General features: G+C 52.8%; 1 protein-coding gene across 1 annotated transcript in view; it reads left to right on the top strand.

The window, feature by feature from the left end:
• Positions 1-17,262, top strand: part of CES4A (carboxylesterase 4A) — a 33,436-nt gene that overhangs the window by 8,662 nt on the left and 7,512 nt on the right. The window contains exons 3-14 of the mRNA XM_055145612.1: positions 913-1,054; positions 1,139-1,272; positions 1,586-1,739; positions 4,172-4,276; positions 4,359-4,463; positions 4,632-4,670; positions 5,281-5,421; positions 5,879-5,959; positions 6,413-6,566; positions 7,109-7,240; positions 7,455-7,527; positions 9,403-9,554. Of these exons, the coding sequence (XP_055001587.1) occupies positions 913-1,054; positions 1,139-1,272; positions 1,586-1,739; positions 4,172-4,276; positions 4,359-4,463; positions 4,632-4,670; positions 5,281-5,421; positions 5,879-5,959; positions 6,413-6,566; positions 7,109-7,240; positions 7,455-7,527; positions 9,403-9,554 (1,412 nt within the window). The remainder of the gene's footprint in view (positions 1-912; positions 1,055-1,138; positions 1,273-1,585; positions 1,740-4,171; positions 4,277-4,358; positions 4,464-4,631; positions 4,671-5,280; positions 5,422-5,878; positions 5,960-6,412; positions 6,567-7,108; positions 7,241-7,454; positions 7,528-9,402; positions 9,555-17,262) is intronic.

The following is a 17,262-nucleotide window of genomic DNA, read 5'->3' as shown; positions in this document are numbered from 1 at the left end:
ATAGTAATGACTATGATGGGGGGCTAGAGCAATGGTACAGTGAGTAGGGCATTTGCCGTGATTGTGATGAACCAGGGTTTGAAAATCTTCAGCACCCGTATGGTTGGTTCCCTGAGTGCAGAGCCTGGAGTAAGCTTTGAACACTGCCAGGTGTGACCCTAAAACAAAACAAAAATTAGCTATGATCCAGCACTTTAGTCGAGGTGGATGGAGTTTTGGGGTGTTTCAACATAGAGGGTGCCACTTAAGCTAGTCCTTAAACAGAAGCAGGTGTTTCCCAGGCAGAGAAGGCATTTGGCCAAAAAGGACATGGACTTGGAGGAGGGAGGTTCGGGGCCATGCGCATCTAGAGCCGAGACAGCTGGGAGGCAGAAGGGATGCAAAGAGGTTCCCCGCCCCATCACTTGGATGAGTGGAGCTTTTGCCTGAAGGGGGAGACTGAGTGGGATTTGTACTTGCTATCCCTCCGCTTGGGGAGAGTGTGAGGACTTGATAGGGGTGAAGTGGCAGGGCAGTTGCCTGGGGGAGGACACAGAGGACTCTGGAATGGGGGGAGGGTGCGGGGGTACTCTCCCAGAACCCATCAGGTGGCAGATGAGAAACTGAAGGGAAAGCCATGACATGAAAGTCGGCACCCTGGTTTCTGACTTGAAACCAATTGGATCTTCAGAATTTCTCTGCAGAGAGAAGCAGGGCACCTGAACCGGAGAACCAGGAGGCAGGATGCCAAGCTGCATCTCCACCCTGGACCCTCACCCTAGCAGAGGATACCGGACAGGGACACACACACACACACACACACACACACACAACCTGGATTTTCCTGTGGGTTCTATTCCCTCCCCGAGGAAGCATTCCACTCGTTTTGACCCTTTACCCCAAACTGGGCCCCAACTCATATTGTGCCCGCAGGTGCCTTCAAGAGCCCTGGGGACACTTGAATTCCATGTACCTCCACACCGGCAAACATTACAAGTGGATGCACCTCAGTGAGGACTGCCTGTACCTGGACGTGTACGCGCCGGCGCGCACGCCCGGGGATCCTCCTCTGCCGGTGGGTGCTCTCACAGTCTTCAACCCTGCGCCCCCCCATTAGGCCACCACACCGCCCCGCTCCAACCTCAGCCTTCCCTGCCAGGTGATGGTTTGGTTCCCAGGAGGCGCCTTCCTCGTGGGCTCCGCTTCCACGTACGATGGCTCGGAACTGGCAGCCCGAGAGAAAGTGGTACTGGTGTTTCTGCAGCACAGACTCGGCATCCTGGGATTCCTAAGGTGCACACCTGGGTTCCGGGGCGGGGCCTAGAGGGCAGGGGAGGAGCCTGCAGGTGCGGGTGGGCGTGGTCTTGGTGGAGGGCGTGACCTAGAGTTGTGGGTGGGCGTGTTCTCGTGCGGAGGGCGGGGCCTGGTGAGGGAAGTCCTGCTCAGTACGTACGGCCTGGGTGGCGCGCGGTCCCATTTCACTTTACATGATGCGTTTGCAGACCCGGGTGTCTGACTCGGACTAGGCGGGGCGAGGCGGGGTTCGAGGAGCCCCCGCAGGATCCCTTAATACTCCGGACCCTGACCTTGAGCTCCGCACGCTCAGCACCGGCGACAGCCACGCCCGGGGGAACTGGGCGCTGCTGGACCAGATTTTGGCTCTGCGCTGGGTGCAGAAGAACATCAGAGCCTTCGGCGGAGACCCAGGCCTCGTGACCCTGTTTGGTCAGTCCTCTGGGGCTTCATGCGTCTCGGGACTGGTGAGTGAGGTAGAATCCAGTCTTCTGAGTAGAACGACCCTGCACAGTCGCCAAACCCACATGCTCTCACCAAGCCCGGGAACACACGGGATTCCCGACCTGCGGACCTGCCCTCAACCCTGCCAGGGGAAGCGCCTCCCCTTGTGCTCCAGAGCTCCAGCCCCTGAACAGGGCGTGACCTTTGGCTGCACTGGAGCCGCGGACCAGGTCTGGAAGGCTAGGGTTGGAGTGGAAGCTGCGCTGAGACACAGCCCTAGAGTTCAAATACCTGAGCTCTTGGTGTCAGGGACGCTCTTCTTGATCTACTCACTCATTTAATATCCTCAGAAATCAGGAGGAAGAATTCTCTTTCTATATTCTACAAAAGTTTTTTGTAGGTAAAGAAAGCTAGATCCAGGGGCTGGAGCAATAGCACAGCGGGTAGGGCGTTTGCCTTGCACGCGGCCAACCCGGGTTCGATTCCCAGCATCCCATATGGTCCCCCAAGCACCGCCAGGAGTAATTCCTGAGTGCATGAGCCAGGAGTAACCCCTATGCATCGCCGGGTGTGACCCAAAAACAAAAAAAAAAAAAAAGCGAGACCCAGAGAAGTAAACAACTTTTCACTCGATGGTGCTCAGGGTTTACTCCTGACTCTGACTCAGGAATCACTCCTGGTGGTGCTTAGGGTCCATATGAGATGCTGGGGATCCAACCCGGTTTGACAGTATGGAAGACAAGCACCTTACCCACTGTACTATCTCTCCACCTCCAGAAGTAAACAACGTTATCCAAGATGCAGCGAAAGATTTTGAGCAGGGGAGTCACATGTCAGATGTGTATTTTGAGATGGCTCTGTCTGCAGGACTGGGTTGGATCAAACCAATAGAGGCTTAGAGACCAGCTCCTTGGAGGGGATTCCTTCTCATAGGAGAGCACAAGGACTGGTTCTAAAATAGGAGCAGAGAGGATGGAGGTTAAAGGATGGTTGCAGAGTGAGGCAAGAGGCCAGCGGACAGGACTGGGGTCACTGAGTATTGGATGAGCAGAAGAGACAGGAAGAGCCCTGGGCTGAGAGAACCTTGGGGAGTAAGGGACTACACCCAGATGGGGATTGACTGAAGCAACTTGGAGGTGGATGAAGCCTGAGGTGTCGAAGGGGCAAGATTAGAGACCTCAGATAGAATTGTCCCCTGACGTGGTCAGTAGGAAAGGCCAAGAGCAGTCAGAGGAAGTCACTGGGGAAGAAGGATAGCCAGAGCCACAGTCAGGGCTAAGGGGATAGTCAAAGGGCTGGAACACATACCTGGCATACTGTGTCCTATGACCAATCTCTAAACCAGCTGGCCTTCTGAGCACTGCCAGGTATGGCCCTGGTGGCTTCAGCACCACTGGGGAAGTTACAAAAAAAATAAAATAAGTAAAAAAGAAGAAGAGGGGCCGGAGCGATAGCACAGCGGGTAGGGCGTTTGCCTTGCACGCGGCCGACCCGGGTTCGATCCCCGGCATCCCATATGGTCCCCCAAGCACTGCCAGGAGTAGTTCCTGAGTGCAAAGCCAGGAGTAACCCCTGAGCATCGCTGGGTGTGACCCAACAAGAAAAAAAAAGAAGAAAAAGAAAGGAAAGAAAGAAATAAAGAGAGAGAGAAAGAAGAAAGAAAATGAGGAGCCAAAGAGAGAGTACAGGGGGGGCTGGAGCAATAGCACAGCGGGTAGGGTGTTTGCCTTGCATGCGGCCGACCCGGGTTCAATTCCCAGCATCCCATATTGTCCCCTGAGCACCGCCAGGAGTAATTCCTGAGTGCATGAGCCAGGAGTAACCCCTGAGCATCACCAGATGTAACCCAAAAAGAAAAAAAGAGTACAGGGACTAAGGTACTGGTCTTGTATGCAGCCAACCCTGGTTTGATCCTCAGCACTGCATATAATCCCCTCAGTACTCACCCCTAGGGTGATAGGAATCACCCCTGAGCATAGAGCCAGGAATAACCCTAAGTACTGACTGGTGGGCATGCAGTCCAACTCCCCCCCAAAAAAAAATAAGGAGGAAAAAATAGTTCCCCAATCCAGTCTAGTAGCTGATTCCTTCTTTTTACTAGCAGAGCCACTTAAACAAGCTCATTTCCCCCTAGAATCCCTGGAGCGACTGTATAGATCAAGATTTGGGGGTTCAAAGGTAGGATAGCACTAATTCTAGGTCAAGGATGCCAACTCATGGCCCAGAAAGGTAATACAATAGGTAGGGCATTTATTTTGCACACGGCTGACCTGGGTTCGATCCCCGGAATCCCATATAGATCCCTTGAGTACTGCCAGAGGTGACTCCCAAGTGGAGAGCCAGGAGTAACCCCTGAGCATCGCCAAGTGTGACCCCAAAACTGGAAAAAAGATGCCAACTGCCAGTGGGGCCCCCTCGTCTGTTGTTCATGTGTGCCATGCTCACCTCCTTGCAGATGCTGTCCCCCCTGGCCCGGGGTCTCTTCCACCGGGCCATTTCTCAGAGTGGCACTGCACTACTCAGCCTCTTTATCACTCCTGACCCGCTCAAAGTGGCCAAGGTGGGTGTCTTCTCTCACGGAGGGCACAGAATGGGAGGGTCCAAAGGCTGGCCCCCACACTGAGTTCCCCTTCTCTCCACAGAAAATTGCCCATCAGGCAGGCTGCCAGCACAACAGCACGCGGATTCTGGTGGACTGCATGCGGGCGCTATCGGCATCTGAGCTCATGCGCGTGTCCAGGAAGATGGTAGGGAGACCCACCTCCAAGCACCTTGGCATGGCCCCCCAGTCCTGCCCACCCCCGCCACCCCAGGAAGCCTGTCTCAGAGCACACTGGGCTTTTAAGTTGAGATAACTTGGGTTTAACTCGGACCATACACTGATTTTTAACTCGAGTCCCTTCTTTCCCCTATAGAAATTCTTCCACCTCAACTCCCAGCAAGACCCTCAGGAGGTGAGCAGGCCCCGTTGGGGAACGCTAGTATTTGCTGGACAGCTGCAGTAGACAGGCACTCAGGCTAACTCAAGGCCAAGATTGTTTCTCAAGCTGGGCTGGAACTGTGGAGAGGAGAAACAATAAATACTATAACCAAATAGTTCACCAGCTTAGAAGTTCATCAGCGAACAGCATTGGGTGGAGCAGAGGAAGGAGATCTGGGTGATTGGCAGAGGCAGGTGGTGGGGAGGGGCAGGATTGAAATAGAAGGGCCAGGGCCAGAGATGGGACAGGGCACTTGCCTTGCCAACCCCAGTTCAACACCAAGCACCACTCCCGAGCCCTGCCAGGAGTGATCCCTGAGCACCTCTGGGAGTAACCCAACTTCCCCCCAAACAATAAGTAAATTGAAGATACAGAAAAGGCTTCATGGGGAAGGGACTGGGCTGTACAGATACCTACGGGGAGCCCCCTAAATTCAAGTAGCCTGGTCCTGCCTGCTGTGGTTCCTGCCCATACCTGCCCTCCCAAGTGTCACCGAGTCCCAGACTTTTCCTGCTCAAAGGAATGTAGCTAGCTCAGCTGTTGGGGGGGTGGGGGGCCACCTGGAAACGTCCCTCCCGTGTAGATGGTGTGGCTCCTGAGCGCCGTGGTGGACGGCGTGGTGTTTCCAGACAACCCCGTGGTCTCCCTGAGCCGGGGCCAGGTCGCGCCTGTGCCATACCTTCTGGGCATCAACAGCTTGGAGTTCAACTGGGCCCTGCCCTTCGTAAGTGAAAAGGAGGGGCGCTTGCCACAGTGGGGGAGCAAAGGATGTCCTTGGGGAGTGCTGGGCCCCAGGACACATCCCAATGTTTGGAGCTTCCTGCCCTGTAGCGAGGTCCAGCCAGGAATTTGGGGTGGGTCCGAAAAGGTTTGGGGACCTCACTCTTCAGATCATAGTTTGTTGAGGCTGTCAAGTACATCAAGTGCCAATCCTCAAGGCAGCTGTAAATGATAGCGCCCTCCCTATTGGGGGCAGATCTTGAGGGTTCTTGAGGGTCCCTCCCAGCCCACATTTCAACCCAGAGGGGTAGTAAGGAACTCAGCGGAATCAGGCAATGTTCACATCGCCTCCCTGGGCTGGGCACTGCCTGTTTTGATGGTTGAGAGCCTTGGGAGTTGGCATAGCCTTGGCTGGAATTGCCGGAGCCTGGCCCACACCTCAGCCCTCATCTCATGGGCAGCTCTTGAAGATCCCGATGAACCGCCACTCGATGAGAAAGGAGACCATCACCAGACTGCTCTGGAGAACCAGCACCCTGGTGGTGAGGGGCCAGGCTGGCCGGCTGCTTGGTTGGGTTGGACAAAGCTAAAGCTAGTCACCAGACTCTGCCTCTGTTTTTCTACTTAGTAGCTTTGTCCTTCACAAAGTGCTTCCAGGTGGGATCAAGGCCTTCCTTGGAGGACCAGCATTTGAACAGGGGGACAGGGTGGGGAGGTGGCTCACAGGGCTGGAATGTATGCTTCGCACATGGGAGCTATGGGTTCATTCCTGGCACCGCCTGGTTCCCTGGGCACCACCGGGAGTGGTCCCAAACAAAACAAGATAACAGTAAAATCAGCAAAGAGGGAGGGCGTCCCAAGAAGCATCCCTTTCTCCTCCCATGGCAAACCCTTGGTGGAGGTGCTGAGCCTGAGTCCAGGTCCCTGGGTGCCTAATTCTAGCCTGGCTAGCACCCCAGACCTCAGCATGGTCCTCAGCTAACTCCCCCGCCCAGAATATCACTAAGGAGCAGTTGCCACTCGTGATGGAGGAGTACCTGGGCCAGATCGACGACCGAGACTGGAAGATGCTACGGAATCAACTGATAGAGCTGGGTGGGGACGCAACCTTTGTGTATGCCACGCTGCGGACTGCTCGCTACCACCGCGGTATGTGGGGTCCCCAGGTGGCCACACCTCATTCTCCCCTGCTATTCATCCACCTGCCCTCCATACCCCTGAGCAGGCATAGGATTTCAAAATGCTACCAAAGAGGGTCCTGCGAAAACATCCAAGGGGTTTCTTAGGGCTCAACGCCCAGGCCAGAGTAGGTCAACCACGGGGGATCACGTGGCAGGGAGGACCAATTGAGGGGCACCTGGGGATCCTGCCAAGTGAAGGAGAGCTGGGGAAACAGATGCAACTGAAAGGGGACACACTGAAGACCCTTAGATGCCAAGCCAGGAGAGGGCAGGTGCAGAAGAGTGGAGAGGAAGCTGGCCGCCAGACCCCCCACCGGAGAACTCCGCACCCTCTGTCTGCAGATGAGAGCAGCAGCTCCGGGAGACAGCCCTGGCTCAAGAGGAGCAGGGATGAGTGAAGGGGCTCCCTTGACTCTGCAGCCCGGGCGCTTTCCCCAGGACGGGGATGCCTAGGCTGGATGAGATGCAAAGGAGGTTCCCCATGATGCTCGTCAGTTCCCCTGTTCACAGATGCCGGCTTCCCCGTCTACCTGTACGAGTTTCAGCACCGGGCTCCTGACTTCTTTATTCCCAAACCTCGCATGGATGGGGCCGACCACGGGGACGAGATCCACTACGTCTTTGGGAGTCCTTTCTCCAAAGGTACTGAACCCCCGCCTGCCCCCCGCACCGCCCCCCACAGCGCCCACAACATTCCCCCTTCCACTGACTGAGCATGGCGCACTGGCCACTCCCGATTACCAACTGCTGCTCTCTGCTCTCCCAAAGGACAGCCCCAGTCTGGAGGCCAGGGTTAGGATCCGGGGGGTCAGTACCCCTTCTCCCTTTCAGAAGCCCTGTCTCACTCTGCCCCCAGGCCATTCCACAGGCGCGGAGAGAATGCTGAGCCTCAGGATGATGAAATACTGGGCCAACTTTGCCCGCACAGGGTAAGCGCGCGCGTCCCTCAGCCCAGCCAGTCAGGCCTCCCGCAGAGCTCGGGCCAGTGACCAGTTGCTTCAGTTGTCCCTGCCTTTCCAAAGGAGTGTCACTGTCCAACTAGGCTGAAGGCTCCTTCCTGTTTTTGCTTTTGGGCCACACCTGGCAGTGCTCAGAGCTCAACTTCTGGCTCCGGGATTGCTCCTGGCTGGCTCGGGGGAACCATATGGGATGCCAGGGATCAAAGGCAAGATAAGCCCCCTGCCATTCTATGATTTCTCTGACCCCTTGAAAGTCCCTTCTCCCTCCCCCTTTCTCCCATCCGTCAGTAGGTCCAAAGTGACCCTAGACAGTCTTCCTCCTTGTCCCTGAGTACATCCTTCCTTCACTCAAGCATCACAGTGCATTACCACTGCTGTCTTTGTGCCCGTCCAATACCGGGAGCTGCAATTCTGAGATATTATAGACATGACCCTCCATGCCCAAGCAGCTCCTTCATGCTTAACAAAAACATGAATGTTTTAAAACAGTATCTCTAAAAAAAAAAAAAAAAAAAAAAAAAAAAACCATTATCTCTGTAGGGAGGCAGGGAGCGAGAGATAGCACAGGAGATGAGGCTCTGCCTTGCACCACGTATGGTTCCCCAGACACCACCAGGGGTCCCTCCTGAGCACTGCCAGGTGTGGCCCAGCCCCTGTTCCCCCACCTTACTCCCCATAGGAAAAAACAAAACGCGGAATGACAGTCTGGTATATCCCAGGTTTGGAGGTGGGGGTAGAAAGGCACTGCGAACATGGAAGCGCGGGCAGGGTTGGACATTTGGGCTGGCTCTGGTGAGCCTGTGGCTCATTCCCTACATCCAAATTCTTTCTCCTTTCTAACTATCCTCCCAGTGATGCCCAAGAGGTTAGTTCTGAAATGTAATCTGACCCACTCATCTACTCAAAACTCTTTTCTTTTTATTGCAAGGCGGGAGGGGGAGTGATAGGGACCACCTATCACTCTAGGCCCACTCCAAGGGTTGTGCTGTGGGACCATGTGGTGTCTGAAATCGAACCCGAGCTCCTACAGCAAACCATGTACTTCAACCCTCTGCGTCATCTCTCCCAGCCCCTGCTTAAAACCCTTCATGGTTTCCCTATGTCCCCAGTATAAAGTCCCAATTCCTTAACCTGACACAAAAATCTTCAAAATTTCTCTTGTGCCGGGCTAGAGCAATAGCACAGCGGGTAGGGCGTTTGCCTTGCATGCAGCCAACCCGGGTTCGATTCCCAGCATCCCATATGGTCCCCTGAGCAGCGCCAGGAGTAATTCCTGAGTGCAAAGCCAGGATTAACCCCTGTACATTGCCAGGTGTGACCCAAAAAGAAAAAAAAAATTTTTCTTGTGCCATTTCCTCCCCAGACCTAGCCTTCTTGTATAGTATATTCCTTTTTTTTTTTTTGGTGAAACTATATGAATGCTTTTCTCCAAGCCTGATCCTGACCTGATCACTCTCTCTCTCTCTCTCTCTCTCTCTCTCTCTCATTGGGCCACACTCAGTGGTACTTTTAGACTGTTCCTGACTGTGCTTGGGGATCACTCCTGTCAGAGCTGGGGGGCTGGGTGGAACCAAGGGTAGAATCTGGTCTCTGACACTCAAACATACTCTTAGCCCTTGAGTTACCTCTCCAGCCTCACAGCTCTAACTCTGGACTTAGTGTTCCCTCTGCCTGGAAGGCCCTGTCCATCACACTCTTCCCTGCTCTTTCCTAAGAATCTGTGTAAATGTATCTGTAGAGTCCTTGGGCCCCTTCCCCAGGGAAGGGGAGTGAGGGGAGGGTAAGGGATCAGGAGACGGGGGAGAGATCAGTGTGAACCATCCTCTTCCTCCTTCCCCGGGGCAGAAACCCCAATGGTGAGAAGCTGCCCTACTGGCCCCGCTACAACCGGGATGAGAAGTACCTGCAGCTGGATTTCACCGTGAACGTGGGCGTGAAGCTCAAGGAGGAGAAGATGGCCTTTTGGATGAGACTGCACCAGGCTGAGGGCCCGAGAAGTAGAGGCAATGCCGGGGCCTAAAGAGGCGTCCCACTACCCTGGCCTCAAGGACGATGGCCCTGGACACATCTGGACAAGAATCCTACTCTTCCCAATCTAAGATTAACTAGAGGCTCCCTATTGCCTCTGGCACCAGAGCCCAGAATTTGTTTTTGGGGTTGTTTTTTTTTCTTGTTTGGGTATTTTTTGTTTGTTTGTGGGACCACACTCAATTGTGACCAGGACTTACTCCTGCCTCTGCACTCAGGGACTTCTGGGAGGCTCAGGGAACCATCTGGGTTGCAAGGGATCGAACTTGAGCTGGCCCCGTGCAAGGCAAGCACCCTCCTTGCTCTACTATTGCTCAGGCCCCCAGAACTTCATGCTTAACCTGTTGTTTGTCGCTCTGTTTCACCCTCTTCAGCCTGATGTCCCCTGGTGCCCATTAGCCCCTTGACTCCATCATCTTGGGTCTGGCCTTTTCATTGCCACACTGTCCAGCTATGTTCCTCTCACTCCTCCTGATCCAGGCAACGAGGTTCAGCAGTAGAATACTGGCCTTGCATATGTGAGGCCCTGGTACAGTCCCCATCCGTACATAGAACAATGAAAACAACAACAAAAACAAAACACCTCCTTGGGGGCTGGAGCGATAGCACAGCAGGTAGGGCATTTGCCTTGCATGCAGTCAATCTGGGTTTGATTCTCAGCATCCCATATGGTCCCCTGAGCACCACCCAGAGTAATTCCTGAGTGCAGAGCCAGGAGTAACCCCTGTGCATCGCCAGGTGTGACCCAAAAAGGATAAAAAAAAAAAAAGAAAAGAAAACACCCTACCAGATCCTCCTCCCCTTCAAAGTCTACTCAAGCCACCTCTTATGGAAATGCGCCCGGAGTGAAGTACCCCTGGCATTTACTGCTCATCCTGCTCAACCTTATGCCTGTTTACATTGGCTGAGATCCTGGGAATGTCATGATTTATAATCTAGAGTGAAGCATTGATAACTTGGGATCTTCTTCCCTTTCCATACTCCTCTCTGGAGGGCCCCTGCAAAACCTAGAGGTCTTCAGTAAAAACGTAGATATGGAGTGGGAAAAAAAAACAGGCTAAGCTCATGCTTTGCATGTGGGAGTGTTAGGACTGAGATCACCCCTCAGTATTCAGAGAGACAAAGAGTCCAGCGGGATTGCAAAACACACACCGAGACTTTATTATTCCAGCTAGCTGGGGGCCGAGCTGTCCTGCTGAAGCAGGACAGAGCTCGACCCCGAGGGTTTATATAGCCATCCTGGGCACACAGGCCTCAGGAGTAGGCACAGAGATAAACAATTCCAAAGGCAGAAATAACTTCAAACATTTCATAAATGAACAAAAGCATACAGGAACAATATATCAAGAAAACATCCTAATTAGGGAGTCATTCCCAATTCCCATACATCAAGAACGCAAGGCATTCCCATACATCAAGAAAGCATCTTATCAGTTAGACACTTATCAGCTAGACACAGGATACAAGACATGGGTGCTTCGATTCCTGACTTTCCAGCTCCGTGTCTGTGTAAACATCAGTTAGTACCTTTAGTCCATTAGCTCAGTCATATATCCTTCATGGCCAGAGCTGCTTCCCACAAGTGGTACTGTTAACCAATTAGCTCAGTTAAGTCCTATATCCTTCCTGGCCTGAGTTGTCTCCTACAAACTTTCTGGCCAGAGTGATAAGAGGCGAGTTAGCTGCTTCTCATATCCCCCCCCCCTTTTCTATGATCATACTGAAGAGTCTGCCTCTCACAGGAGGACTGGGTTTTTAAACCCCAGCACCATCAAGGAGTAAGCCCCCATGCACCACTGAGTGTGGCCCCTCCAAAACAAAACAAAGCACCAACCCGTGGACTTGACCTGAATTTCTCCATCTGCAAAACATTGGGTGAAGGGCCGTGTCTGCATTTGAGCCGTAGGAGAAGGGAATGTTGCCACCACATCCAGGAGCTGCAGCCAAGAGGCCTGGGCTACAACAATGTCCGACTGTTATCCTTGTCTTTTCTCATTTGCTTGTTTTTGTTTGGGGTTATTCTTGGCTCTGCACTCAGGAATTACCCCGTGCTGGGCTGTTCAGCCTGGAGAAGGGCCGTACCCGGGCTCTCAGAAGGTGCCAGTGGCCCACGATCTATTCTTATGCCACTTGTCTGATGTGATGACTCCCCCCACCCTGCCCCCACCAAGGATTACGGAAAGGGTCACCTGGAAAGTTGTGGGGGAGCACAAATGAGCTAGTGTGGGGGAAGGATTGGAGAATCTGGAGGGAGTGGAGGTGGATGAAGGGGAAGCCAGGTCAGAGGGTATAGTCAGCAGGCAGGCATGGAGGCAGGAGGTGGCCTCGTCCAGCCTGCAACTCTGTGTGGAGACGAGCCCAGGGCTGGAGTGCCAGGATGGGGGCATAGGCAGAGTCTGTGTCTCTGTCTGGAGACATTCCTCCTCTCACCAGCCCAGCGGTGCTCAGGGGTCACTTCTTGCAATGCTTGGAGGACCATATGCGGTGCCTGGCATTGAGTCTAGGTGAGTAGCTATGTGTAAAGCAAATGCCTTCCCTCCTGTATTATCTCTCTGCCTGTCCCTCCTCCTCCCAGCCCACCGCCACACACACACACACACACACACACACACACACACACACACACACTTGGAAAACTAATCAAGTCCAAGTCTGCTGTCCTTCAAGGGTTATGGCGTTTGTCTTGCATAGCAATGACCAGGGTTTAGTTTCCGAGCAACACCAAGAGCGATCTCTGAGCATAGAACTAGTAGTAGCCCCTATATCCTGCCAAATGGGGTCCTGAAACAAAAGATAAATAAATAAGGCTAAGGTTACTCTAGCACTTGCCTCACATGTATAAGGCCCTGGGTTCGACTGTGATTCTGGACATTGCATTAAAAAACAAACTGTAGGGGCCGGAGCGATAACACAGCAGATAGGGCGTTTGCCTTGCACGCGGCCGACCCAGGTTCGATCCCTGGCATCCCATATGGTCCCCCAAGCACTGTCAGGAGTAATTCCTGAGTGCAAAACCAGGAGTAACCCCTGAGCATCGCTGGGTGTGACCCAAAAAGAAAAAAAAACTGTAGCACTGTCATCCTGTTGTTCATCGATTTGCTAGAGCGGGCAACAGTAGCATCTCCATTGTGAGACTTGTTGTTACTGTTTTTGGCATATCAGATACATCACGGGTAGCTTGCCAGGCTCTGCTGGATGGGCGAGGTACTCTTGGTAGCTTGCCAGGCTCTCTGAGAGGGACAGAGGAATCGAGCCCAGGTCAGCCACGTGCAAGGCAAACACCCTACCTGCTGTGCTATCACTCCAGTCCTGAAGTAGAAACTTAATGCTTGGAATTGATGTTATGATAATCCTGAAGTAGCACACACACAAAAAAATTAAAAAAACAAAAATACCATAAGACTACCCAAGCCTCCCCCCATTAACCCGCGATCATGTCACAGTAGTTTCATGGCCCCAAAAGGTTGGGTTTGAACCTGTTTGTATGGGGCAAACTGAAAGGGGATGAAGGCAACTTTGAGTCCTGAAAGAACTCAGATGCTGTGACAAAATGGCTTCCCAGAGCAGAAGCCAGCATGCCTATGTCAGGCGGATTTAGGAGTGTGTGTCCTCAGGCTTGCCTTTCTGGGCCTGGTCCCTGTCTGGGACCTTCTCTGTGGTAGGCCACGTCCAGCCCCAGGCTCCTCCGACCGCAGTCCAGGCCTCCCGTGTCTCCAGCCCTTTCTGACACTGGACGAAGAGAGCATGCGGGGACCCTCACCCAGAGGCCCTGGTGCTCATAATGGCTCTGGACTAGGAGTAAGAATCCCTTTGAAGGGAAGCCCGAAGAGGAACAATGAAAGAAAAGCCTTTCAGGAAATTAGCACCAGCAGGGGAATTTATCAAAAGCTGACAAAGGCAGGCGCCTGCTGCTAATTCACTCCCCTGCCAGAGCAGTAGCTCTTCGCAGCCTCAGGAAGACCCGGTAGCCTCCTGGGCATTCCAACGCCCCCAGACCCTTGGCTCCAAACTCGGCCCCTGTGATTGGAGCTCTGAGCACCTGGGGAGAACTGTTATTGACACTGCACTCAGTAGCGTCAGCCACGGCTGCGGCAGGCAGGACTGGAGTTTTGTGTTTTGTTTATTTGTTTTGTTTATTTTTTGGGGGGTCACACCCAGTGGTGCTCAGGGCTTACTCCTATTGTGCTGGGGGGGAATATATGGGGTACCAGGTTGGCCATATGTAAGGCAAGTGCCCTGCCCACTGTCCTATGGCTCTGGACCCTCTTTATTTGTTTTTACCTTTGGGGTCACACCAGCACTGGGCTCAGGATCTGTGTTCAGGAGTCACACCCACCAGTGCTGCGGAGGGGTGAGGGTGAGGGACCATGCGGTACTGGGAATCAAATTGGGGTCAGCCACATGCAAAGCAGGCATCCTAACCTCTATACTGTCTCACCAGTCCTAGGTATCACTGTATCACTGTCATCCCGTTGTTCATCGATTTACTCTAGCAGGCGCCGGTAACGTCTCCATTCGTCCCAGCCCTGAGATTTTAGCAGCCTCTCCTTACTTGTCTTTCCCAACAATTGGAGGCTTCTTTCAGGGTCAGAGAATGAGACCTGCTATTCTTACTGTTTTTGGCATGTTGAATACGCCACGAGGAGCTTGCCAGGCTCTGCCGTGCGGGCGGAGTACTCTTGGTAGCTTGCTGGGCTCTCCGAGAGGCATATATATTTATTTCCCTCTACGATGATGTGTCGAGGAATATGTTCACCCATGTGTGAGGCTCAGCCCGAGCGTGTGGAAAGCGGCCTGGAACATGGCAGTGGTTGGGTAGTGGAGGTCGGCTGCAGGGGCTGGGTCCCTTGGGACAGGGAGGGCTCTCACCCACCCCTCTCTGGGGCGCTCCGAGTGAAAACAGCCTGGCGCAGAGTCTGGTGGCATGCTTATGGGGGCCTCATTTTATGCTGCCTTCCGGGAGAAGCAGCCTTGAGTTCTGGAGTGTGGCTGATGAGGTGAAGAATTATTTTTCAAAGACTGAGGATGCAATTGTACTCAAACCCAGGTTTGGGAGCAGAGAGCTATTGCAGCATACGCCTCTAGGGGGCACCACCTACCTGCATGAGTCCATAGATGTACGGAGTTCTGTGCCCTGCCTTCTTCTGCACACACACACACACACACACACACACACACACACACACACACACACACACACACACACACACCTTAAAGATTACTCTGATGGGGCGATTGCTTGTTCACCATTTAACAAAAAGCATCCAGAGCTGTTCCAGGCCCCAGGCCAACAAGGTCTTTTGATGCTGAGAAGAGCAGGATCCTGTAAAAGGGCCATGGATGTAGCATCCAGCCCCAGGGGATCCCTCCCAGGCCACACCCTCATCCTGGCACTGCCGCTGTCCCTGACTCAGCTACAGGAGACTGGGCCACACACAGTTAGCCCCAGGAGTCTCCCCCTCTTCCTTGCCCAGGTTCCTCTTTCAGGCCCCTTTTAGCTGATTTTATGGTATTTTGACTAGCCCTTGTGTGAACTCAAATTGTTACCCATGCTTTGCTTGGCTGCCAACTTCTACAGCTGGATTTGTATCAAAGTATGCAGTTGGACAAATCCTAGTATTTCAGAGCTGGAGGCACCCATAAAGATTGTCATAGCCACTGTTCTCTAAGAGCTTGTAATTTGGGGCCAGACTAACCCAGGTCCCGTCTGATCTGTCTGTGCTTTTAGTACAGGTATTTCTTTCCCTGTGACACCCTTAATCCACAGCAATTCTGTTTCTATTACTCCAAGATGAGCGGATAGCAAGTGTGACCTGTTAAAAGTCAGCCCCAAACGCTACCAGATGTACCTCCCCCCCAAAAAAAATCAATTTAACAAGGAGCAGGGGAGATAGCTCAACATGCTGGAGCATGTACTTGCGTTGCAGGAGCCCCAGGTTTAATCACCAGCACTGCAGGGTCCTCCAAACTCTGGGGAACACCCCCCCACACCTGCCCAAGGACAGCCAGGAATAACTCCTTAAGCAATGCCAGATGTGGCCCAAACCCCCTCCACTGGGGAATAAAAACAAAGTAAGATAAATTAATTTTTAAATAAACCTAACAAAACCTTATCACATTACAGAGTAAGCTTGTCCACTATATCTCATTGGACTGGACATGGCCCAGGACAGGTGATGACTCTTGGGAATAATTCCTTGCTTCTGTCTCAGCTTGTGCTCTTTAAGTTTTGTTTGCACATAATGTTTATTGTGTCCTTGGGATCAAAACCTGTTGATGGGAGCCAAAAAGATAGTACAAGCAAGGGTTAAAATGCTTGCTTGCCAGGGCTGGAGCAATAGTACAGCGGGTAGGGTGTTTACGTTGCACACAACGACCCGGGTTCAATTCCCAGCATCCCAAATGGTCTCCCGAGCACCATCAGGAGTAATTTCTGAGTGCAAAGCCAGGAGTACCCCTGTACATCATTGGGTGTGACCCCCCCAAAAAAAATCCTTGCTTGCCTAATTTGATCCCCAGCACCAAATAATCCTCCCCAAGCACCACCAGGTGTGGTACAAACACAAAAAAACTGTTGAGGAGAGAAAGCAACAGAACTGGGTCAAACAGGGAGAAACCAAGCTCACTCCAGGTCTAACAACAGCTTCAGCCAATGCTAGAGAGAGTTCTGGCACTAATGGTGCCCATTATTGCCCTCCTAGGCTTTTCAACTCCCATCCTGATCAATGTTTGGAGGTGAGCTTCCAGGAAGAGCGACCTGCGAAAAACCCTGTAGCTCAGGGAATCCCTGAAGAACTATGAGCATTCCCAGTGGCTAGATCTCTCTTCTCTGAAGAGAGAGATCTGGGCGGTGCATCTATAGTTCATCCCACTCACTAACATCCCATACCCACGCTGCAAGGCATGCTGGGAGCTCCAGTAGGCAGGAAGATGAAGTTAGCAGAAGGTGGTGCTAGGGAAGCTATCAAGACTCTAGGGTGCCTTTGAGGAGGCTGGGACAGTGTTTAGGGCAAAGGTTGGTGAAGGGATACTAGGATGTGGGGGGCAGTCATTCTACCAAGCAGAGTTAAGAAAACTTCTCAGAGGCCTCTAAAACCAGACTTAATGAATGAGCCTGAGTTTACCAGAATACAAAAGGCAGAGAAGCAAGCTAGAAGGAGTTATGCCAGGCAGGAACAGCCTGAGGCTGAACTCTGCCCATGCACTCAGAAGTGACTCTAGAAGCAGAGAACAATCATCTGCTTTAGTAAAATTCCTCCTCGATTCTGGAGGGAAGGCAGGCCGCAAGATAGCTATGGATGATTAATTCTTTCTAACCATTTACAATACAATATTACATATAACACGATGGGAAAACCTACCTGCCGGGGTGACTTGGAGCTTGGGAAATTTGGAGGGCCAAAGAGATAAGACACGGGTTAAGGCACACAGCTTGTATGTGGCGGAACCTAATTCATTCCTTAGCACCACACGGTCCCCAGAGCATTTCCTCCAGGTGCAGCTCTCAAGGCCTCCCAACATCCACAGGGTGACTTGGGTAATCCCCAGCACCTCAGGGTCCAGGCACACTGCCCCCTTGGGGGCTCCTCATTGTGATGCTGTCTCCGTTGGCCAAGAATTGCTAGGAGCGGCTCCAGGCCTCCTGAACACTACTTAAAATGGGGAGAAAAAAAAACC

Source organism: Sorex araneus, chromosome 8 (genome assembly GCF_027595985.1).
Source record: "Sorex araneus isolate mSorAra2 chromosome 8, mSorAra2.pri, whole genome shotgun sequence".
Lineage (NCBI taxonomy): Eukaryota > Metazoa > Chordata > Mammalia > Eulipotyphla > Soricidae > Sorex > Sorex araneus.
Note: the sequence above shows the minus strand (reverse complement) of the source record. Positions and strands in the feature narration are given on the sequence as shown.